The 26,109-nt window shown below is 39.5% G+C and overlaps 1 protein-coding gene across 2 annotated transcripts in view; it reads left to right on the top strand.

Annotated features, from left to right (window-relative positions):
* RNF128 (ring finger protein 128, E3 ubiquitin protein ligase) overlaps positions 1-26,109 on the top strand; it is a 122,446-nt gene that overhangs the window by 15,754 nt on the left and 80,583 nt on the right. The window contains exon 1 of one of the 2 annotated variants that reach the window (XM_011970460.1): positions 23,564-24,308. The exons of the other annotated variant lie outside the window; for it this stretch is intronic. Within the exon in view, the coding sequence (XP_011825850.1) occupies positions 23,825-24,308 (484 nt within the window). The 5' untranslated portion in view covers positions 23,564-23,824. Of the gene's footprint in view, positions 1-23,563; positions 24,309-26,109 lie in introns of those variants that run through there. 2 annotated transcript variants of the gene reach the window in all.

The raw sequence follows: 26,109 nt of genomic DNA, 5'->3' as shown, positions 1-26,109 counted from the left end.
CTAAATTTTTAATGACATATATTCTCAGCATGACCTATCTAATGACTTCAATATGCAATGATAGTAACACAATGCAGTTAAGTAAATTCATCTCTAGCAATAATCAATACATTGACATCTCCCCTGCAGAAAGAATAAAGAGAAATGAAAATTTCCCTTAATAATTCACTTGCTTTCCAGTTATATTTTAAATTACTGTCTCAGCATCATTTCTCATAATAAATTGGAACTCTTTATTTCTTTCAGTAATGTACCTGTTAAAATATCTGTTTTTCCTTCCCCTTTATAAAGGCAGTTGCTGGTAGTAAGTACTCTGTTAGCTATGTGCCAAGCATTCTTCTCAGTGTCATCATCCCAACAACTCCTATGAGGTACATAGTGTCAGTATCTCCATTTTATATATATGAAAACTGAGGCACAGAGAGATTGGTTAAATTCGCCATGGTCATATAGCTAGTACGTTTCAAAGCTGAGATTTGAAACCTAATATCCTAATAATTAAGAGTCTGTGCTCTTAATCAGTACACAATAGTACCTCTAGTGAGCATATACTATGGAAGGCACTGTAAAAAATGGTACAAAAAATACCATCATTGCCCTCAAGGAGGGAAATGTAGTTGGAGGACTAATATTTATATAAGTCGTAAAAGGCGGAATAGAAATGTTAAGGTTATTGGAACTGAAGCAATTAAAAAACTGTAAAGGTCAGAGTGTTGGAAGGATCACCAACATAGAAGGTGATAGCGGAGAAGTCAAAGACCAGTACTGGGAATACGAAAATGAGAGAATTATAGGAAAACCAATCAGAAAGTGGGATATTTCTGTTAGGATTTCAGAGGTTTTGCAGATTAGGATGCTGATAATATACAGGGTATGGCCATGGTAGTGGGGTCAAATAAAGTGGAATGAAGACAAAAATTCCTGAAGTTAAACCACACTGAGGACAGAATGTTGGATGATGGAAAGATTTGGGGGTGAAAAGGATGGCTGTGATCCAAATGATAATGTCTTCATTAATGTGGGGAAATGACTGGGAAGTTGGTCCATGGACCAGCAGAGAGGAAAGTAGTAGAGGTTATTAAAACCAAATGCTGTGAGTCTCCAAGAAGCAGATTTTGATTCATAAGAGTGGAGGGGGGAGGGGGTAGGCCGGGAGCAGTGGCTCACGCCTGTAATCCCAGCACTTTGGGAGGCCGAGGCGGGCGGATCACGAGGTCAGGAGATTGAAACCATCCTGGCTAAGGTATTGAAACCCCGTCTCTACAAAAAAAATACAAAAAAGCCGGGCGTGGTGGTGGGCACCTGTAGTCCCAGCTACTCGGGAGGCTAAGGCAGGAAAATGGCGCGAACCCAGGAGGCGGAGCTTGCAGTGAGCCAAGATCGCGCCACTGCACTCCAGCCTGGGCGACAGAGTGAGACTCTGTCTCAAAAAAAGGAAAAAAAAAAAAAAGTGGGGCAGTAGTCTGGAAACAACAGTGTGGGAGTGAAGAGACTCCTATTCCTTGAAATATATGGGGCACGAACAGATGATCTGCCTTTACTGAAAATATCTGAAGGAGAAGTCGTGTCCTCATGATAAGATGGGTTTGGGTTGAGTGAGGAAGCACAGGGAACCCACAGTGAAGAGAAGATGAGGAAAGTATACAAGTTAAACATCTGTCATGTAACCAGAGATCTAGAAAACACATGGAAAATTTCAGGAGAGGAGAAGTAAAAGATGAAAGTAATGAGCAGTAGGGAGAGGGGAGCAGAGAAGTGAATAGTAAACAAATTAGCTTCCATCTGGGGCACTAGCTAAGGATGGAATGAATGTGATACCAGGTGGCAACAATGTAAAGATTTGAAACCAAATTCTGGAGTAAATTTGTCTCAAGCAAGTATGGTACTTGGTTTATCAATGTAAAGCGCTGGCATTGTATGTAAAATGTAAGAGCATTATTCACAAGGGAGCAGCCACTCTTGAAGGAGCTGGCAAGGGCAGAGCTGAACAGATTAGAGATGAAAATGTGAATAAATTTAAATCACAAGGGTTTGTTCCTAGAGCTATGATTGTAGATCACAGGGATGGAGAAGTATGTCAATGTTTGGGCAGGCAGGTGGGGTACAGTGGAGGGTAACAGGTGCTAAATGACCTGAATATAAAACTAACCTGCCCTAGGGTTCCAAATGGAACTGCTTTATAGTCTTAATCCAGGTACAAGTTGGTCCTTGACTTGGGTATCTGGAGGATGTTGCATAAAAATAGGAAATCATTATAAAAAACAAGCACATGAAAAATTATTTGGGGCCATTTTAATAAATCAAATGGCTGGAAAATGATCTGTTTGTTATGACTAATGCTAATTACCTATCTGCATTGAGGAGATTAGAATTTTAGTAAAAACTGGCAGAAACTTAGTCAAGGCCTTAGGATGTCAAAATTGCAATCATTAAATGCCTGGATACCCTGCATTCCAGAATTGAATTAAATCCAATCGACATTTACTTGTGCATATTTTTAGCTTTTAAATGGAAATGTAAATTGAGTTCTTTTCCTCAAAGCAGTCAATTCAGCAGAGGAAGAGAAGTGTACAATCAGTCAAATAGGATGTTTGATATTGTTTTAGCTCTAAAAATGTCAGCATGGACCGAATAACCATTTTTCAGAAATAATTTTTCAACTGATTTTTTTTAGCCTCATACAGGATGCAGCCAGCATCTAAATACTCAGTTAACTTATGTATAGCAAGATCAGCTGCAGTTGGAGGCCACAGTGGTTACATCTGAGAAATGTAGTACCATTTCAACCATACACACAGGCAAATGCTCTTAGAAAATGAGTTTTCTCAAAAAGCCAGGATATGCAAAATGACCATATTTATCAAAGGGCTTTGTGAGGACTTCTTGAAACAGAACTCAGAGAGAGGTGGGTAAATCACATGTTGGTTAAAAGAAGGTGTGTAATTTGATTGTTTCACAAGGAATACATCTTTCTCACCTGAAAGATTACCTCAACAAGTGCAGCTTAAAGAAGACCTAAAGAGAAATACTAAGGCTCTAACCTGATGCATTACTGCATGATACCTCCGCGGCCTGGCAGACCAAGGGGTGAAGAGAAACCCTAAGGTATGAACCCCTGGGTTGCTTATTCATTTTGGTTTACTTGTCCATAGCCTTGGCCAAGTGTAGCTTTGCAGTGTAGCTAGGAGGAATTCTCTTAGGGAGAGCAAGTTCTGGTTGAAAACTGGATTTTCTAACTTGGGAATAAAAAAGGCAAAACTGTGATTTTTGTAAATCTAAAAAACAAGGGTTTACTTATTCACTCAAGAAATGTTTACTGAGAGCCAACTATTTGTCCTCCCAAGTTTTACATTTCATAGTTCTATCTCTGAAACTTCAAGCATGCATGACTTCTACCAGAAACAGTGAGATGTAGTAGTGATTCAAGGCATGGGCTTTGTAGGGGAATAGACCTGGGTTTGAATCCCAGATCTACTGTTTGTTTTCTAGCTGTGTGACCTTGGTCTAGTTACTTAACCACTCTGAATTTCAGTCTTCTTATCTCAGTGATCTCATCTGTAAAACGGGTATACTAGCAATACTACTTTAAACGGCGAAAGATGTATAGGATCTCAAAAGAAATAAGAGTATGTGGTACTACTTTATATAGGGTGGTTGTAAGGATTAAATTAGATAATGCATATAAAGAAGGCACTTTGCACAATGTCTATTTTATAGCAGACAGTAAAAACTACGGTAGTAGCAAGATGATGCTCATGAAGTCATCCTTATTTTCAGTTCATTCTCCCTCTTCTTCACCTATCTATGTCTCTTTCTCACTTTAAACTCTTGGGCAAAAATGTTTGTCTTACAAGAAGTCTTTTTGGCTAACAGTTTATCCTGATATTTCCTTTACTTGGCACCTATTCAAAATTCACATACATAGTTCAGGTCATGCTAATTTTGCCTTTTTCCCTATTTTTATGTATTCTTATGTATTCATTTGTATAATTCCTGAATTCCTAATTATCATAGACTAATAGATGCATAGATTAAACATTAAAAAGTATAAAATTTCCATGTACTTCAGGAATCCCTTAAACTAAAACCCTGTCTAGTGGTCATTCATTTACTACTTGAGCACTGTCAGGGACAGAGAGTTCACCATCTCACAAGACATTTCAGTTCATTGCTGAACAGCTCAAGTTTTTAGAAAGTTATTGTTCAAACTATGCCAAAATGTGCCTTCCTCTAACTTTCACACATTTCTTTCCTTGTTGTGCCTTCCTGAACAATATAGGACATATTGTAAGTTGTCTCCTATTTACTTTGTATCATCCAGTCAATTCCTAATCAGTGGTATTGACATGTTGGCTCTTTTCTTAACTAATGTTAGAATTTCAATGTTTTTACCACTATTTTATTAATTATAAATAATAAATACACTAATTATAAATAAATTTTTTTTAATTTTCTCTTGGTGGGATAGGGGATACTCCACCTACTTTTTGAGGATGACTTTACTTTTGTGTCTTGGAGAAGGATTTGGGGGCCAGTCACCTGTGCGATGTGGGGTTTTTTGGGGTCTCAGGAATCCCCCTGCCCAACAATATTCTCCTCCCTATTAATATGCTGTCTAAAATTTCATCCTTCATTAAAACAGCATTACTTCGGGTTTTAAAAGCTATAAGGTCTTTGAGTCCTTGTTAAAAAGGCAAATGGTCTCAGGAAACAAAACACCAACTGAAAAGTACTACTAATAACTTAGCAGGGATTAATTCATTGATGGCAACCTGAGTGTAAAATAGCAGATTGATTCAGGTGTGATCTGGAAACAGTACAAGACTGACAGAGATCCAGGGACTTTGTTTCATTCATCTCACTATAGTACAGTGACTGATTCATATCAGGCCCTCACTGATGAATGAATAAATAAGGGTATGAAAATGAATGAATGAGGCTGGAAAAGTGAGCATCTATCCCCCCAGTCAAATATTACCTACTTGGTAATCTTATCTAGAACCATTTAAGTGTGATAACACCAGAAAGGTTGGGGTTCCTTGGCTTAATAACACCATGCTGACTCTTAACAGAATGTTCTTTTAATCTCGGTCTGCTCTCCCCACAGCTATTTGATGTCTCATCTTTAGCTGGCAGTTGGAGACATGACTTCTTTGTGAGACTGTTTCTATATAAAGCTCTGGCAGTAGGAACTGCCTAGATTACCAACAGTGATTCACACAGCTACATAAAGTGCTTACACCCACACAGGGTCATGGAGTGAAGGAACCAGATTCCAGTTCAGATCTTATTTCACTGCACAATATTGTGGAATTAGTTAACATTACTCTCTACTTATCTACATAAGCTATTGTAGATGTAGTGATCTCCATCATGCGATGTGAATTTGAGTAGAGTATTAAAAACCTCATTAATTCTCACCAGTGTTTAATCTAAGTTTAAATTGTGGGGTTAGCGCTTAGAGGACTGAGGAGATTATTAAGTGCCTTCAGAGAATAGAAACTCTTTTAAGTAGTATATAGAAGCAACTGTTTCCTGCAAACAATCTTTGCCTATTCAATAAAGCAGATCCAGCAGTGCTTCTCTTTGGCATCGTTTTAGTAGCAATTCATTTGTGTTATTATATTACTTGAAAATAATAAAGCTGCATTTTGTATTTTTAAAAAACTTTAAGAGGAAGGCTTACCTGACAGCAGTTTTCTTAACAATGGAAGGATATATTTAAAAATACATAAAATGCCTGTTTTAAGGCTATATGGTAATGTAATCAAAGCTAATGAAATATAGAAATCTGCTTCAAAGAACAACATAAATGATTTGAATTAATAGTTCAGTTGCTTTTATGCAAATGAATACTTCCTAAAGCATTAGAAAAATTGTGGGGTTTTTTTTTGTGCAAGGTTCCCAGTGCAGAACTTATATACAGTATGAATTTCCTTTATCATGGAATGAGTACTAACCATTCTCCAAAATAATAAAATACTACTATATTCTATAATTCCAATTATAGAATTTGCCTACTTCAAGCAAGTTTTATTGGTATAGTTTGACTCTAATTGCAAAATAATTTCATAGTGAAAGTAGGGTTCTATTTCCTTCATTTTGTATGCTCAGACTGTACTTCCGACACTGAAAAAAGTTATATCTAAAAGAATATCCCCATTGCTCATTTGTGGATATTGTTTAAATTATTGGATATCCTATTAATGCTTCTCTGAAGAAATAGATGTCCACAGCCCATTAATCCTTACTCTATAAATACCTAAAATGTTAGCAAAGTGATAAATATTGATAAAACATGTCTCCTTCAAGCAATAATATGTTACGAATCTTCTACTTTAGGCTTTCATTTCACTGAACTGTGCCCTTTAAATGTAATTACATTTTTATAATATGAAGCTATGGTGGTTTTTGTGTTGTTTTGTATTTATGTGGAACATTTTTCATTTTTCTGTTATAACTTCTTTTTTTTTTTAGATGGAGTTTCGCTCTTGTTGCCCAGGCTGGAGTGCAATGGCCCGATTTTGGCTCACCACAACTTCTGCCTCCCGGGTTCAAGCGATTCTCCTGCCTCAGTCTCCCGAGTAGCTGGGATTACAGGCAGGTGCCACCATGACCGACTAATTTTGTATTTTTAGTAGAGACGGGGTTTCTCCATGTTGGTCAGGCTGATCTCGAACTCTCGACCTCAGGTGATCCTACTGCCTCGGCCTCCCAAAGTGCTGGGATTACAGGTGTGAACCACTGTGCCCAGCCTGTTTTAACTTCTTATGGGAATATTTTTCTTTCCCTACAGTAAGATCTTGGAGATAGTCTATATTTTTTTGAAAGGCTTCCTCAATCACATGTTCTATTTGTACTTTAGGGAAAGAAAATATTACTCAGAATAGAAGGGAAATATAAGGCTTTTACCTTCAGCCAAACAAAATGGCAAAAATGAACAAACACTCCAATGTCCTAAATTTACTTTCATATAAATTTTAATTACTGCATAAATTGTGTTCTGATTCCTGAGAAGCTAAGCAGTAAAGTACCGTTTCTACTGAACTATGAAAAACATAGATAATCTCAATTCCTTTAATATGGTTGTTTTCCTGACCCTGAGTCAGTTTCACCCTTGTCTTTGATATACCACTAGAATTTGTTATGAACAAAAGGAAAGCAGTGAAGATATACACAACAAAAGGCAAATTTCTAGTCCTCCAAGCACTACTTTTGCACCTGTTATTATATATTCTGTTAAAATGATATAAGCAATTATGGATAAGGTATTAGGAAACTCAGAGAACTACAATTTATTGAGGATATTGACTTAAATGAGCCAGAAGAACTTTCAGTTTGATAAAATTAAAACCTTTTGGAGTTTCAGGGATATGAAAAGTGATCTGGCCGGGCACTGTGAATCACACCTGTAATCCCAGCACTTTGGGAGGCTGAGGTGGGCAGATCACTTGAGGTCAGGGGTTTGAGACCAACCTAGCCAACAAGGGGAAACCCTGTCTCTACTGAAATACAAAAATTAGCAGGGCATGGTGGCAGGTGCCTGTAATCCCAGCTACTGGGGAGGCTGAAGCAGGAGAATTGCTTGAACCCAGGAGGCAGAGGTTGCAGTAAGCCGAGATGGTGCCACTGCACTCCAGTCTGGATGAGAGTCTGTCAAAAAAAAAAAAAAAAAAAAAAAAAAAAGCTGACCTGGGTGCCTTAGGGAAAAATTCACAAAGAAAATAGCCAACTATATTCTGGCCAATTTTATTTAGAAATAATAGTCTCTCTAGGCTTAGACTAGTTTCATGATTTGCCTCTTCTGAAGCTATAAGCAGAAATATGTAGTCAACTAAAATGTGACTTATATGTGTACAATGTATGCAGTTGAACTGTGCACAACCCCATTTGACTGTGAAGGAAGTTGGTGGGAAAATACTTGCTGAGTATTTGCTACTTTGCCACACAGGATGTTGAAAAATATTTTGATCTACAGCAAATATAAAAATAATTTTTGCTAAAAAAAAACACTGAATCTAATTCCTCATTTTTCAAAACACCCACTTAATTTATAGGAAGATGTGCTTATTTATAGGAGCCAGGCTTTCTCCCCACCTACCCACCGCCTAGCCCTATGGGAGTGGAGGGTTGGAGTGGAAATTCACTTTTGCAAACCCTGCAAAAATCTGGAATTATTATCCACCCCTTCACAGATATCTTCTTGTGGATGGTAGAATTATTTAGTTGGTTTACATATTTATGGAGCAATCACCAGACAGTAAGGCCATTTTGTTTCATAAAACACAGGAGAGTTCCTAAGCACGTAACAAAGTTTTCATTTATTTGGATCTAGATGGTTTTTTAAATCTTCCTTTTGAAACTAGCTAAGTGAGCCAGACTTATCCATACCAGAAAAATCTGTGAATTTGTATTTAGGATTTATTCATTGCATATCATAGTTACAGTGGAATTCCTTTTCTCAACCCACTGTACAATGGCTGACACAGCATTTTTTGTTCCAACCTTATAAAACAAAGGCCCAACAGAGGGCATGTTGAGCATTTTCATGGCTAATTCAAACACTTCAGTACTTCTCTCAAGCACATTTTTTTTCCATATTTTTTAAATTTTATTTTATTTTAAGTTCCAGGATACATGTGCAGGACGTGAAGGTTTGGGTAACTTCTTATACTGACATCTGAAATCAAATTTCCAATGTCTTCTGACACCATATGGCAACTGCTTCAATTATGAGAACACCAAGACACTCAGCCAAGGTCATCCAAATAGATTTAAATAAAACAAAAATCAATCTAATTGATTATTTTAAAACTAAGCATCTTGAAGATGGGAATAAATTCCCAGAATGAGTAAGGTCAGTAAGTTCATAGAATCTCTTTAGTGGCTACATGCTCGTGGGAGTAAGGTGACATACGGAATACAAATATGCTAAGTTTTGCCATTAATTTAATTACCTGCATGTGGCTAGCCCACCGGTGATGTTTAAATCTCAGGCTAACTTTCTTTGATCACTCAACATACTTCAGAGTCACCTCTTTATAGGTCTGAAGAGAATGCCTGCATAAAACAGAAGATGAAAATGTGCTGAAAAATGCATTTCAAAGCCAACTTCGAGTGTCTTTTTATTATCTGCTCCTTTGTATCATCTACATCACTGCTTCCCATCTACTGGTATCTGTAACTGACTCAATTCCTTTTTAAGGACTAATAAGCAGCAACTCTGCGAAAACTATACATTGCTTTAGGTGGAAAATGAAATTCAATTCAAAAAAGAAAAAGTTAATTTTAATATCTCAAGAAGAAAGCTAGTAAAGCAAGATTATTGTTAATGCTTTAAAAGTATAATTCTTCTAAGAGAAAGATCGTTAGAGCTTTGATAAATCACTAAAACTTTGAGCAAGAGCACCTTCTATTCCTAAATATCTGACAAACTACAATGAACCAGAACACTACTTTTTGCAAGACACAAGTTCCCTTACGCCTTCTCCACATTTTTTCTGCCTACACATTTAAAACGTTACTAAACTCAGCTATTTTTCCCATCATAGATTTAAAATTTTGCTCTTCCCTCTTAACTGAGTTAAAAGTTAAGTAAAAGGGCTATTTTAATAACCCTTTGCCACAGTTAGTATCGTATATGTTTACTAAAATAAAAGATATACTATTTGAACAAAGTCACTGAACATTCCACTTTTAGCCAATTGTTTTGGTGTTATGTAGATAAGCCCGAGTCTTGACTACCTCCTAATGTTCTTGAAGTTATTAAGTAGATAAACTTACTCTTTTTTTTTTTTTTTTTTTTTTTTTTTTGAGACGGAGTATCACTCTGTGGCCCAGGCTGGAGTGCAGGGGCACTCTCTGGGCTCAGTGCAATCTCTGCCTCCTGGGTTCAAACGATTCTCCCGCCTCAGCCTCCCCAGTAGCTGGGGCTGCAGGTACCTGCGACCTCGCCCCTCTAATTTTTGTATTTTTATTAGAGACGGGATTTCACCATGTTGGCCAGGCTGGTCTCGAACTCCGGAGCTCAAGTGATCCCCCACCCCCCGCCTTGGGCACCCGAAGTGCTGGGATTACAGGTGTGAGCCGCTGTCCCCCGCCTGATGAAGTTAACAACAACAAAAAAAGTACAAGCAAATCTCAGCCAGGTGGGGTGACTCACACGCGTAATCCCAGCACTTTGGGAAGCCCAGGCGGGTGGATTGCTTGAGCCCAGGAGCTGGAGAACAACCTGGCCAACAGGGCGAAACCCCGTCTCTACTAAAAATACAAAAATTAGTAGGGCGTGGTGGCGCAGCCGGTAGTCCCAGTTACTCCGGAGACAGGTTGGAGGATCGCTTGAGCCCGCGAGATGGAGGTTGCAGTGAGCCGAGATCAACCACTGCACTTCAGCCTGGGCAAGAGAGTGAGACTTGGTCTCAAAAAATTAATTAAAAGCAAATCTTATTCTGAATGTTCTAGAGCAATGCTGTCCAACAGAACATTTTACAATTATACAGAATTCTATTTCTGTGTTGACTATGCAGCCACGAGCCATCTGTGGCTACTGAGTGCTTGAAATATAGTTAATGCAACTGAAAAACTGAATTTTTAATATAAAAAATGTAAATAACCACATAAGCCTATTGGCTACCATATTGAACAGTATATGAACATGAACATGGGGTCATTGGATAACTTTCATAAGGTCCATACAACTCCTTGAAATTGTGCACAAAATTGTGTGTGTTGATTTACTTTGTACCTAGGTTTCATCAAATTTTCAGAGGTAACTCTGACCTCAGAAAGGTTAAGAACTACTATAGCAGGGTGGGGCGCAGTGGCTCAACCCTGTAATCCCAGCACTTTGGGAGGCCGAGGCGGGCGGATCACGAGGTCAGGAGATCCAGACCATCCTGGCTAACACAGTGAAACCCCGTCTCTACTAAAACTACAAAAAATTAGCCGGGCGTGGTGGCAGGCGCCTGTAGTCCCAGCTACTCGGGAAGCTGAGGCAGGAGAATGGCGTGAACCCAGGAAGCAGAGCCTGCAGTGAGCCGAGATCGCACCACTGCACTCCAATCCAGCCTGGGCCACAAAGTGAGACTCCATCTCAAAAAAAAAACAAAAAAAAAAAACTGCTATAGCATAAGCAATATGGGCTTTATGTTTCCTGACACAAAGTTAAAACTAGAAACACAGTGATTTTTTTTTATGTTTTAAGAAAATATGCAAAATCTTCAACAAAACTAATAACTTCCTAAAGTTGAATTCAAATAATGCATTATACAATTCGACAATCAACATGTATTCCTCTTTTTTTTAAAAAAAAAAAAAGCTTTTTATTTTTTAAAAATGTAGATTTACATGCAGTTGTAAGAAATAGATCCTGTATACCCTTCATCCCTTTACCTAGTTTCCCCAGTGGTATCACCTTGTATAACAATAGTACAATATCACAACCAGGAAATTGAAGTTGATACAATCCACCCACCTTATTCGAATTTCACTAATTTTACATGCAATTATATGCATGTTCTACACAATTTTATCACATGTGTAGGTTCATGTGACTATCACCACAGTTAAGATTTAGAACAATTCCATTGCAACAGAGCTCCCTCGTATTGTCCCTTTATAGCCAAAAGGACCTCCACCCCATAACCCCTTATTAACTCTGGGCAACCACTAATCTGCTATTAATATAATTTTATCATGTCAAAAAATGTTGCATAAATTGAATTTTATTGTACGTAAACTTTTTGGGATTGGCTTTTTTTCATTCAGTATAATTCTTGGGAGATTCATCCAGATTGTTGCATATATTAATATCTCCTTTCTTTCTATTGCTGAGTGATATTCCATGGAATAGATGTACCACAGTTTGTTTTACCATTCACTCACTGAAGGATATTTGGGTTGTTTCCAAGATTTGGCAATTATGAATGAAGCTGCTGTGAAAATTTGTGAATGGGTTTTTGTGAAAGTAATTTTTCATTTTTCTGAGATAAAGGTCCATGACTGAAATTGGTAAGTTGGATGTTAGTTTTATAAGAAACTGCCAGACTCTTTTCCAGATTGGCCATGCCATTTCACATTCCCACCAAAAAAAAATGTACGTATGATCCAGTTCCTCCACATCCTTGACAACATTTGGTGTAGACACATTTTTTTTTAAATTTTAGCCTTTCTGGTAGGTATGCAGTGATATCACATTGTGATTTTCATTTGCATTTCCCTAATGGCTAATGACATTTAACATCTTTTCATATGCTTATTTTCCATTTGTATTTCCTCTTTGGTGAAATGTTTATTCATGTCTTTTATAATCAGACACAAGCATCCAAAATAGGAAAAAGTTCTTTTTACATGGGAATTCAAGTAATCAGTGGATAATATGGTTTTACAAAAGAATGAAATGCTGTTCAATGGGGATTTTTTTAATTGGCTATCTGCTAAGACAGATGCCCTAACATTAACTCTTACTTACCCCAGTGAAGATGTTTTTGTGGAGGACTAGGAAAATAGGATCAGGAGCAACACTTGCCTTTCTGATACCTTGACTGCAGACAGAATTGAGAGAATACAACTGGAGATAAAAGAGAGTTTTTGGCAGGTATCGGATTCAATAATTTCATGAATGCATTTTCTAACAAGTATCTGTAGTGCAGATATTTTATGTCCCTGGTATGCTTTGGATATATTTAGATGTAGTTTGTTGCCTTGTTTTAGGAGTCCAAGTTGTATACTCACCTGGACAGAGAGCTGTCTACTACAGTTCAGGCAGGGCAACAGAATTACCTGCAGGCTAACCTACTCTTCTCCTTATAAAAAAGATTGAATAAAAAGCCTACAATGACAGTCCACTGCCCAGTGAATCAAGACCAACTCCAAAATATGTCATTCAAGGTCAACAAAGCCCTAACCTACCTTTTCTGCCCAATCTCCCACTACTCCTCCTCTTGTACTCTAACCAAATGAAAATACTGTTTTCCAAATCCGCTCTGCTCTGTCCTGACTGAGCTTTTGTTACTGCTGTATCTTTTACTGAAATACCTTCCCTCACCATTTGTGTCTATCAAAATCCTATCCCACCTATCCCTCAAGGCCTTGCTCAGATGTTACTTTCTTCATGAAACAGCCCCTACTTCCTTGAGTCAGAAGCAAACATTCCTGCCTCTATTCTAGCACAGGACTTTGTACTTCCTCACAGCACTTATCTCTCTGACCACTCTTTTGTTTAAATGCCACGCCAATGCAATAACATGGATGAATCTCAACTGCATTTTGCTAAGTGAAAGAAGTCAGACATAAAAGGCTACATGTATATGACAATCCAGAAAAGGCAAAAACCACAGGGAAAGAAAACAAGTGAGTAGTTACCAGGGATTAAAAGTGGGAGGGGATTTTGACTATAAAGGCATAGCATGAGGGAGTTTTTGTGGTAATGAAACCGTTCCATATCTTGATTGTGGTGGTAGCGGTTAAATGACTGTATGTATTTGTAAAAACTTATATAAACATATACTATAAAGGGTGAATTTTACTCTATGTAAATTATACCTTAACAAAAATGTTAGGAAAAAATCATACCAGCTAGGCAGCAAATTAGATAGCCTGCCCTCAAATTCTTTTACTCGCTCTTCTTGCCCAATCATTTACTTGCTCTTCAAGTGATGTGCCAAAGTAAGATCTGTGGCTACAAAGAAGATACATGGTCCCTTCTCTCAAGAAACTGTCTCTAATGAAGGAGATAGGCATGTAAGCAAATAAATGCAATATAGTATGAAAGATGCTATATATATTTTAAGTATGTGTAAAATACAGTGAAGAGGTAAAGGAGGAAGTGGTCAGATTGACTTAGATTGTTGAAGGTCTAGAATTCCAAGTTAAGAAATTTATATATTGCTGGGCATGGTGGCTCACACCTGTAATCCCAGCATTTTGGGAGGCCGAGGCGGGCGGATCACGAGGTCAGGAGATCGAGACCATCCTGACTAACACTGTGAAACCCCATCTCTACTAAAAATACAAAAAAATTAGCCGGGCGTGGTGGCGGGTGCCTGTAGTCCCAGCTACTAGGGAGGCTGAGGCAGGAGAATGGTGTGAATCCAGGAGGTGGAGCTTGCAGTGAGCCGAGATTGCGTCACTGCACTCCAGCCTGGGCAACAGAGTGAGACTCTGTCTCAAAAAAAAAAAAAAAAAAGAAAAAGAAAAAGAAATTTATATTTTATTCAATATGCAATGAAAAGTGACATAATCATACCTAGGTTTTAGAAAGCATAATTTGGCTATAATATGAAGGATGATTTGGAATAGGGAAGAGACTAAAATCAATTAGAAGGCTATTTACAATAGTCTAAAAAATTTAATATCACTTCTCTTCTCCAGTAGTAGACAATTGAGATCAGACTACACTTTCAATTAAAGCTTATTATTGCTGATAATCTAGATACGTTTAAGTAAAAACAAAGAGAGGACCCACAGATCTTTTCTTGATACAGTTTACTCCCAGTAAACTGAGATCTTTAATGGGGGGACCTAGTCACATTCATCTTTTTATCTTCCCCAGCAAATTTGTAGGACTTTGTAGACAGCAGAAGCTCTAAAAATGTTTTTTCTAATGAATAGAGTGGATGAATTTTATTTTAAATCACTGAAACTCCAAAATAGAAAATTGTAATTCCTCTATGCCCAACGATAGTTATTGCTTACAATTTTATGTTAGAAATCCCAGGGGGTTAAGGTTGATAAAAATGTTTTATTCCTTAATTTGTATACTTAATGTAGAGATTAAGTGGGATTAGTCTAGCACATTTTTCCCTAGCAATACTGTTTTATTGAAAGTCTGTTCTTTGCTTATTCACTGCTGCCTATTACAACTTGCAATGAGTGACAAGGGTAAGATCCTGTTGCAAACAGGATGATAGCAGGTAGTATAAATCTACTCTTTAGTAGACTGCTCTTAAGCAATTGATTATTGGCTCTGTCTTATAACTTGGAAACCTCTACCTAAAATGCCATACATGGGGCATATTGAAAGCACTGACATGTTAGCCTGCTTACTGGAATGTGTGTACTGAAGAGTTTTTATTCTGTTTTAAATCTAATCAATAGAAGGCCCTAAAACCAGGAGGGAGCTATGCCCTAAACACCGTACAGAGGCCAAACATATGCTCTCATCAGGTCTCTAAATACCTCCATCATCACCTAAGAAAACTAAGACATTTAGCGAACTAGTGGGATCATTGAAGATAAACTTAATGAGCCTCTTCTTCAAACAAACAAGAGCTTCAGGGTTTCTATTTCTTCCCTCTTTTTCCCCTCTCAAAAAGCAAACATTGCTGAGCCACTTCATTGCCTCTGATAAAAGACTTTCCGTGGCTCTAGATTTGACAACATTCAGAATATTCAGCAGTCACAGATTTCTGTGTCTGAACTAGTGTACTATGAAGAAGATAAAATATTTTGATGTTATCTGCACCCAAAGTTGCACAGAGACAGCTTAGAAAAAATGTACCTCCCTCCACCCCCCAGCTAATTGGAAGATTGTTGGCTAAGGGTAATGTGATTTTATAGATGCCAGGGTGTGCTCTGATTCAATGCATCTGGACATTATTTTTTTCCTTTTGATGTTCCCATTAGTATTTTTCCCCATTAAAGTTCTTGTACTTTATATTGCATGATTTGTGGTGAAGTCAAAACCAAAGTCATTTTTGTAGCCATAAAATACCTTTTTGTTGAAGGCCTGCTTGTTCCTTGCCTGTTTCCTGCTACCAACATAACCATAACACTTGTCTAATTCTGGTGTGACAGAACTTAATTACTGTGTGAATCATGAGTGGCAAGGCAGCCAATTTCAGTTGTCCCAACTACGTGCTAGCACCTGGTCACTTATTGCCAGATACTTGTTTACTCCGAGTTATTGATCAAGTTTGAGTCCTGGGCAGCTGCCACTAATCCTAATGCATATAGTTGGCAGCTGCGAATTTGTGACTTTGCCCCTTAGAAACAAAGGCGGCCTTTGCCCACACTCATGAAGACTTTAACTTCTAACGGGTAAGTCTTAGCTTAATACGTGATTGTGATTACATACAATAGAAGGACATTTATTCATAAATTGTTTTTTCAGGAGCCCCAGCCTTACTAGAAATTATCAAATTAGGTTTTTATCAGAAAAGAATCCCATTGCCTGTAGATTTAAAAAAATTACTGCCCATGAGCATTTTTTTTGTTTTGTTTTGTTTTTTGAAACAGAGTCTCTCTCTGTTGCCCTGGCTGGAGTACAGTGGCATGATCTCAACTCACTTCAACCTCCATCCCCTGGGTTCAAGTGATTCTCCTGTCTCAGCCTCTCGAGTACCTGGGATTACAGGTGTGCTCCACCATACCCAGCTAATTTTTGTATTTTTAGTAGAAATGGGGTTTCGCCATGTTGGCCAGGCTGGTCTCCAACTCCTGATCTCAGGTGATCCACTTGCCTCAGTCTCCCAAAGTGCTGGGATTACAGGCGTGAGCCACTGCACCTGGCCATGGGCACTTTTAATAACTTAATTTCTCCCTACTTTACCAAGCTGATTTTATCCATGCCTGAGAGGTCCACTTCCTTCTACAGCTCTTCTCTCATTTGTCCTAAGCAATGGCAAGATCACAGATATTTGTTTTAGATATGCTATCTGATTTGTTAGGTTTTCATCTAATGGAATATTAAGTGATTCAAAATATATCTGTTCAATTTTTTGTCACTGGTATTGCTATTTTAGTTGAGAAAGAAGAAACAGAGACTCCCTCAATGTCACATAACCAGTTAACAGCAGAGTTAAAAATAGGAACAGAGACTAAAATGGGGGGGATTCTGTGGATCTAGTATACTAAGTGTCATACTGGATCTGATGAAGGGATTGGAAATGAACCTCAAATATGTGGTCATATTTGCAGGGCATAGTTCATTAAAAACATTTTCCTCTCCCACTTTCCCCAAATAATTGTTTTTCTTTCTTTAATAAGATATACAGAAATTCTCTTGTGGTCACAGGTTTAATTCTTTTAGAATCTTCACCTTATTGGAAACCTGAAAAGGAAAGATAGGAGACTGCATGAGACGAGATGTTTCCCAAGTAGGTTTGCCCAATACCAGAATGGGGAGTAAAGACCACTCATCTCCATAGTTCCTTCCAGCACCTCCCTTGCTCAACTTGCCCCCATACCTGGGGACTTTCCCCACTCTTTGTCTCTCTCCTTCTCAGCAATCTGTGATCCTCTCAATCACCTCCCTAAACTCAAGATAGCTAATTTGATCTCCCAGTAGCAATCAAGTGCATACAATTTAGCTCAGGTTTCTGCAATGCCCTCCACCAACACAATTTCTTTCTTTCTTATTTAAAAATATATATTTTTTATTTTTTGTGGAGACAGGGTCTCGCTGTGTTGCCCAGGCTGGTCTCAAACTCCTGGACTCAAGCAACTCTCCTGCCTCAGCCTCTCAAAATGCTGGGATTACAGGCATGAGCCACCACACCCGGCCTCATAATCTCTGTTATCTAGGATTTCTGGGGCTGCTCAGCAGGATTCTGGTGAGGGGGTTCTTAGCATGGTAAAATGTGTGGCTGACAAACACCCATTTTTTCCACCTTGTAATAATATTCTCCCTATGTATGTGTAGAGGTAGTACAGCAGAATGAAAACAACATGGAATTTGGAGTCATATATACCCGTGTGAATTCCAACTCCACCACCTACCAGCCGTGTGACCTTCAGCAAGATACTTCATTTTTCTGAGTCTCATTTTCCTCATCTGAAAAAAATGTAAATTATAATAGGATATCATTGCCTGTTGTGAAAATCAAATGATATCATTAATATATGTAAAGTACCTGGCCCATAGTAGGATCTCAATGGTAGTTTTTGAAGTTATGGATATGAAAAGATTGTTCTTAGTTTTAGATATAGCATATCTACTGTTTGTAAAGCCACTCTCTGTAATTCTGCCCTTTCTTTGGGTGCATGAAAGCTTTGCTTTAAAAAAAAATCCCCTGTTTCCTAATGGCTATATACTAACTTGAGCTGACTGAGGCTTAGTCTTCATTTGCAAGTGACATTATGTTATTTGAAAGTATGCTGTTGGCATCATGCTTTGGCTTTTCATTTTGTTTTGTTGGCTGCTGCTTCTCTCCATACACCCACTATTTTCTTCTTGCTATCCACAGAGCAGCTGCCTGGAGTGGAGATTTATTATCATCCCTTGTCTACACATTCTCTATACCTATGTTGTCAAGCTGTGTATCCAGCATCACTTAGATGCCAGGATACTGTTTGTCCCAAGTTGTGCTTTGCCATTCATTTAATGGTGAGAAGCCAGATGTAATGTCTCATTTCTTGCAAACATATTAAAGCCTGAACACTATCGTCCACCTCAACATCTCTATAGAGACAGTGTGATGGGAAACTAAATCTGCCACAATGGTTCCCTACTGTTGCTCCTGCAGGATGCTGCTCTGCTTATCAGTTCATCATTAGATAGTGAAGTGCTCAGGGCAGCTTTCAGTTTAGTATTGCTGATACAAATATTTGGCAGGGTAGGCCTTTGTGGTAGGATTTGAAGAATTCAGAAAGGCTCCTGGCCCATATATATCTTCCTTAATGGTCACAGTGCCTGAAACGCATACAAGAGACATTTCACTTGAACTTTCTCTTTTCGGTATAAAGCAACATCCAAATGCGAATGGCGTTCTCCAGAGGGAAAATAGTTAACTCATTATCAGCTATTAATACTTGAGTCAGAATGGCATTGGAATCCTTCTTCTGTTCCTAGCTATATGCGTTTTGGCAGGTTGCTGTAATTCTCTCTGGGCCAGTTTTCTCTTCTGTAAAACTGGGGTTAATAGTAGATACTTGGGAAGATTAAATGAGATAATGCATATAAAACATATAGTAAATGCTCAATGAACAGTAGCTGTTATTAGTCTTAGGGAGAGTAGGACTCCGAGGGAATATATTTGGGACTAGTAAATTTGGTTTGTCAGATACAAGGTGAAGTCTGGTATAGGGGGGCTGCTCAGAGAAAAGGCCCTGGTGGAGTAGTGATATGGCCATGTAGTAGCATGGAAACTCTGGGGGCCTGGGTTTGGAAGGGGAGGGTGGAAAGAAGAAGAAGGACTGAAACAGGCTCAAACTATACTTACGTTAACTTCCCAGCAAGAAAAGTATAGTCTTACTCAGGATGGGATGCTTTGTGAGGTAGTGAGCTCTGACAGTGGGAGTTCTCAAGCAGATGCTGGATGCTAGCTACCTGTCAGGAATACTCTAGTCTACCCTAGGGCTCCTCAAACATATGTACATGCAGATCCCCTGAGGATCATATTCAAAGACAGATTCCGAGTCAGTTAGTCTGGGTGGAACCTGTGATTCTGCGTTTCTCACCAGCTCCCTGATGATGCTGATGCTCCTGATCAACAGACCTCACTCTTGGTAGCAAGGCACTGTTATAGTTAGAAAATAACTTACAGTGAAATAGAGGAATATGGTTGGGGAAAGCCAGTGGGTTACCCAGGCAAGTCTCCATAGAGTGGAAGGATTTTGTTGCAGTCATGATCTACAATCTGGTTCTTACCTTTGTAAGCCTTGAAATTTGATTGGTAATATAACCAGAGACTGGGTTCCTGGGGACTGACTCACACTTAACCAAATTCACAAGAGACCAATATATAAGCCAGAATGCCAACTGATTAATTTATAATGAGAAGTACAACTTCCAAGTGGACCAGATACCAGTGTTTGCTAATCAGTGCATTATCTCCCTGTAGGCATATTTACATGAGGAGCTAACTGATAATAAGTAGGGTTGCTTGGTGAGGATGAACTCAGAGCAAGGGGAGTTCATAGGATGATTTTAATGACTCACATTATCAAGCTATGGTAGTCTGATACCTCCATTTCACAATTGTCTAGAACTCCAGAATAGTTCTGGAGATATTGGCCTCCTCACTAGTCTCTTTTTCATCAGTCTTGTCCTCATACAATCCATATGATCTCTTTAAGTTCAAATCTGATCATACCATTCATTTGCTCCATTGACTTCAATAGAAATTCACAATTTTAAACTTATTATTACAAAATGTTTAAAATACTGTATAAAAAAAGTTGGAAAAAGAAAGTACAATGAGCACCCATATACCTACCATCTAGATTTATCACTTGTTGTCATCTTGCCATATTTGCTTTATGTATGTGTATATACATGTGCATGCATATTGAGTCCATACTCTTTAATATAATTTTCTGGCCAGGCCAGTGGCTCACGCCTGTAATCCCAGGACTTTGGGAGGCCAAGGCAGGAGGATCACGAGGTCAGGAATTCGAGACCAGCCTGGCCAACATGGTGAAACACCGTCTCTACTAAAAATACAAAAATTAGCTGGGCATGGTGGCACACACCTGTAATCCCAGCTACTTGGGAGGCTGAAGCAGGAGAATCGCTTAAACCTGGGAGGCAGAGGTTGCAGTGAGCCAAGATCATGCCATTGCACTCCAGCCTGGGCAACAAGAGCAAAACTCCGCCTCAAAAAAAAAAAATATATATATATATATTTTTTGCAACTTTACATCCCAACCATACCAAACTACTGAATGCTAGTTCCCTGAATGTTCTTTGGAGTTCTCATATAATACACTCTTGCCTATGCCTGAAAATCCTTACTCTCTTTGCTTGGGTCACTCCATTTGTACTTAAAGACTCAGTCACACCCGTGTTGCCCTAGCACCTTATACTTTTCTCGGTCATAACATGTATTACACTGTACTGTTATTGATTATCTCTCTGACTGTCTCACTAGACCATGAGCTCATTGAGGGCAAGGACTGTTTCTTTTGTCTCTCTACACCCCTGTCTCTCCCATACTTTGCACTTAGCAGGTGTTCAGTAATCAGAAACTCAACTGCCTATCACGCAGTTCTACCTGGTTACATCATAGGCACCTCAAAATCAACACATCTAAAGTGAACTCATCTCTCCTTCTACCCATTCTATACATTTAAAACCCTCCTCCTATACTCCCTGATTGAATGTCATCTAGTCTTCCAAGTCAAAAACCTTAGAGTAATTTCTAACTCCTCCTTCTCTTTCATCCCCCAAACCAAGTCCTGTTGATTCTACCTCCAAAGAATATTCCCATTCTGCCCACTTCTCTTCATGTCCACTACCTGTCTATCCAAGCCACCTTCATCTCTCACCTGTAGCACTGCCAACCATCTTCTGTATGGGCTCCCTGCTGCTATTCTTATTCCCTCCAATCTATTATTCACAGAGAAGGATCTCTAAACTTCAGATCTGATTCTGTTACTCCCTGATTAAACCCTAATTATATTACTCCTTGTTTTGGATAAAGTCTAAACTCCCTAGCTTTACCCAAAGGACTCTCAAGAACTGACCCTCATGTACCTCTCCAACACGATCTGTTACCACCGTCCCTCTGTTACTTTAGGCTCCAACCATTTTGCATTTACTGGGCCTATAGTAATTGCAGCTTCCTAACATTTCTTTTTCATATTTCAATGCCTTTCCTTGTGTTGTTTTCTGCCTAAAAAAGTTAACCCTCTCAAACTCAGCCCAGGTGTAACCTCCTCTGGGAAGCTTTTCCTTACTTCCCAGTCTGGGTTAGGTGCTTGTCTGTTATCCACTACTACCCTGTCATATCTCCATCATAGTGCTTACACTATATACATATGTCACTCTATACTGCACTTATCATCTTACTTGTCCTTCTCATCAAAACTAATTTATGAGCTTCTTGATAGGAGAGTTGATGTCTTATTTGATTTTATACCAAACTGCTCAGCCAATGGCTTATGGCAGATGTACAACAAATATTTGAGAAAGTAATGAATGGATAAACATTAATAAATGTCTCTCTGAACTTCATTTTTGTAGCTATAAAATATCTTCTTTCTTTTGAACACGTTGTCTCTTCAAAGTACAATATATTTGACTGTCATTCAGGTAATATTGATTGAATTTTGAATGCTCTTCACCAGCAAAATCAGACAATTTCTGGAATTGTACCATTTCTTAGAGGTGGTTGGTCCTACCCACTTTTCCCGTAGGTAATTTTTATCTCAGAGGTTACAATCAGCATTTGGGGGTACCATGCTATTGGTCTCATATACCCACTTTGACCTCTAAAGTGCCTTTCAATACCTAGAGTATATGTTTCACAAAATCGCCCATTTATTTATGTTCTAGGTGTTGGATGGTATATGATGTTAATTTTCCTCTAGGTTTCTCTCAAGCCATAAGAGTATCAAGTACAGAATTGTTCCATGCTTAATCTTTGGAAATAACATTGATTAAGTAAACGCTGGGCCAGGGATTGAGGGGAGTAATTGATCAGAAATTTAACAAGTGTTGAGCTGCATAAAGTAGATTGTATTTCTTTGAACCGAAAAAGTGGCTAAAACTGAACATCCTGAACATCATTTTCTCTGATATTACCTCAAATTAACAACTTTAATATTATTTTAGAATTGTGTCCCTGAACCTGTTTAATAATTTTAATATTTAACATGTAATTTTTATATATGCTAAGCATTGTTCTAAGTGCTTTATTACATGTATTGACTCATTTAATCATCTGAAAACTCTGTGAGGTAGGTGCCATTATTATCCCCCTTTTACAGACGATGAGGAAACTGAGTGAGGCACAGGGAAGTTCCCCAAGGTCAAAAGTTATTCGTAACTATCAGACACCAGGTGTATTAATTCAGCTTAATTCAAGGCTCATTTGTTAACCACGTAGTAAATGTAATAGTTGACAGGGTAGACAAAAATTGTATACTTAAGCAAGGATAAATCATAATGTAATAGTGCCATGAGTGAATCGCCTAGGTGAGTCAGGCTCCTTTCAGTTAGTGGGAAATGGAGAAAGATTATGTAGTTAAGGTTATGAATAGCGCAGGAATATCCACTTGGGTAAGTCAGGTTTGTGAAAAATGCAGAAAAAAGGCTTGGTTCTGAGGTGTGTGAAAACAGTCATTCTTTTATGAGGACTAAGATTACTTTTAGAAGAGGCATCTGATGCGGTGCATTAAACCTAGGGTAACGGTAAGGAAATACACATGTATGAGGCTTCTTAGAGCAGGGAAAGAGAAAGGTGCCATTTGAAGTCAGTAAGAAAGGGTAACAACGCGCTTTTCCTGCCCTTCCCCCATCTAGAGGATCAGTAAATAGCCTGATTCTACTCAAATTCTTTCCCTACCCAAATTCCCTTGACTACAACTCAGACCTTTTGGATCTGCGCTTTTTAGAAGTACTGTACTTTCACATTCTGGCACCGTAAGCCCGAAACGTCCTTTAGGCAAATGATAGGAGGGAAAAATGTATTCTTGCAATTCAAAACCGACTCGAATCCTACTAGAAAGCTTTATGTTTGCGGACTTTACCGTTCCTCGCCTGTCCGTTTTTTATAAAACGACGCGACACACCTGGCCACACAGCCTCAGATCCTATTCTAACATCGTTCCATCCTGTTACCCTTTTAAGAGGCGGATCCCGCAGTGTCCTTTCCTCCCTCCCAGCCACCTCCACCCCCAGTCGACTGGGCGGAGCTTTACGCTAAAGCTCCAGAGCCCGACGCTGCAGCCGCGGTAGCGGAGAGCGCTGGAGCTTCGAGGAGCTGCATCTGCGGCAACCTGTGTGCTGACGCTACGTGCCTCCTGGCTCCGACCTAGCTCGCAGCTCCCCAGTCTCACTCCATTCCTTCCCCACCTGGTGCGCACCTGCTCAAGGCCAGGGTCCTGCCAAGAGCTAGGAGGGCGCGTGCCAGGGGCACTAGGGAACTGCGGAGCGCGCGCCATGGGGCCGCCGCCTAGGGCCGGGGTCTCCTGCCGCGGTGGCTGCGGCTCTTCCAGATTGCTGGCGTGGTGCTTCCTGCTGGCCCTGAGTCCGCAGGCCCCCGGCTCCCGGGGGGCCGAAGCAGTGTGGACCGCGTACCTCAACGTGTCCTGGCGGGTTCCGCACACCGGAGTGAACCGTACGGTGTGGGAGCTGAGCGAGGAGGGCGTGTACGGCCAGGACTCGCCGCTGGAGCCTGTGTCTGGGGTCCTGGTACCGCCCGACGGGCCCGGGGCGCTCAACGCCTGTAACCCGCACACGAATTTCACGGTGCCCACGGTTTGGGGAAGCACCGTGCAAGTCTCTTGGTTGGCCCTCATCCAACGCGGCGGGGGCTGCACCTTCGCAGACAAGATTCATCTGGCTTATGAGAGAGGGGCGTCTGGAGCCGTCATCTTTAACTTCCCCGGGACCCGCAATGAGGTCATCCCCATGTCTCACCCGGGTGAGTGCAGCTACTAGATTGCACCCCTCCAGACCTCTGCCATGGCCAGTTTCTCTTATTTTCCTCATTGCCCTCCTCGCCCTATCCCCTTGCTCCCAAGGAAAGTGGGTGCTCTTTCTGTCCCCACGGAGTGGGGCAGGGTCCTCCCCGAATTCACCAGGCCTGGGGGTTGGGCAGAAAAAATCCTTCATTTGCCTCTCTGGTGGAAAAGGGTAAGACAAACCGGGTGCAGAGGCTGCCAAATCGATGACTGTTTGAGCTCTTTGCGTTCCCTTTTCCTGGTTTTTCACAAGGGTGTCTAGTCTTGGATTAAGTGGTGGTGGGCATCGGGTCTTAAATGACCGAGGAGAAGATCACCTGGAAATCTCTTCCTCACTCTGCTGTTTAACAACCTCAGACTGGCAGCAGATTTTCCCCTCCTCTCTGTGTTTTTCTCTCCATGTTTCCTGGGTATCAAATACTAGATTGTGCTACTGTGTCCTGTTAACCTCATTGCAATTTTGGTGGAAACTTTGCTTAGTTCTTGGGTTCTTCTCTGCCCAGTGGTCTCAAGTCCCAAGTGACTGTTGGTATCAGTGCTTTTGTTTGCTCCTGAAAAATCTGATTTAGGTTATTGAGTTGCAAAACAGGTGACTAACGTTCTTGAAAAAGAAGAGGTTTCTGCATGAGGATAGCAAAGGCCTAGACTTTGGAGAAAAAAAATAGTCCAGGTAGTTCTGAATTCTTGGAAATGGTGTGGGGTTACTATTTTTCCCCCTTTGGTTATCCTTCCAGAAACCTTCCTATTTGTGATTAGGTATCCATACCTTATGTATATAGTTATCCTAGACTCTAAAGGACAAAGGGGGAAAAATGGAGAAAAAGGAAGAGACACGTGTAATAGCAGTGTATCATAGTTTTTAAGAGCTGGGCCTCAAGTCAGAGCTTGGTCTAAATTCCTACTCTGTTGCTTACTAGTCCTGTGACCTTGGGCAACTTATTTGAAGTCTTAGAGTCTGGGTTCTCTCATCAGTCAAATGAGAATGAATAATAAGAAAACTTATCCACAAGTTTGCCTTGAGGATAAAATTAAATAATGCCTTAAAGAGTTTAGTGCAGTAAAGCACATCATCCACTCTCAGTAAGGGTTAGCTGATAGGATTAGCCTTCTGGGAGTCACTGGAAGGATGAAGCTTCTTATTTGACTACTGGAGGTTTTCTGTTTATCTTAAAACCTTATGACTGAACCTGCCTAGAGAGCACTTGTATTGAGTGGCTAGATGGCGTAACGGAAAGAACACTGAATTGGAACTCAGGAGATTTGAGTTCTTTTAGCCCCTTCTTTGCCTCTACCAACTTTATAACCTTGTACAAGTTACTCACATGTCAAATGGTTGTATAGGCAGTGGCGGCCAAGTTAGAAGCGTGTACCAAAACAAAACAAAACTAGATCGCTTTCAGATCTAAAATGCTATGATTTTTAGATTTTATATTGATTAAAGGAGAAACTGTATCTCTCTTGGCCGATAATTCATTGATTAGAATGAATTAGTAGCTTTTAGAAGTTCCTGAAAATCAATAATAAAGATGTAATAAAGTTTGTAGTCTTTATATTTCAGTTGACTGTCTAATAGCAAGGGTTTGACTTTGTCTTCTAATGAGATTCATTTGTATGAATGATTTGTAATTGAAGAGTATTTAATTACAGAGTCCTACTTAGACAATTTTCCTTTTACTTCTGTTAAGGGTATTTATCTGATAGTTTTAGGAGACAATAAAATTAACTTTTGCTGAGCTCCCACTATGTGCCAGGCACTCTACA

Source organism: Mandrillus leucophaeus, unplaced genomic scaffold, assembly GCF_000951045.1.
Source record: "Mandrillus leucophaeus isolate KB7577 unplaced genomic scaffold, Mleu.le_1.0 Scaffold949, whole genome shotgun sequence".
Classification (NCBI taxonomy): Eukaryota; Metazoa; Chordata; class Mammalia; order Primates; family Cercopithecidae; genus Mandrillus; species Mandrillus leucophaeus.
The sequence above is the reverse complement of the archived record's forward strand: the minus strand, read 5'-3'. Positions and strand labels throughout refer to the sequence as shown.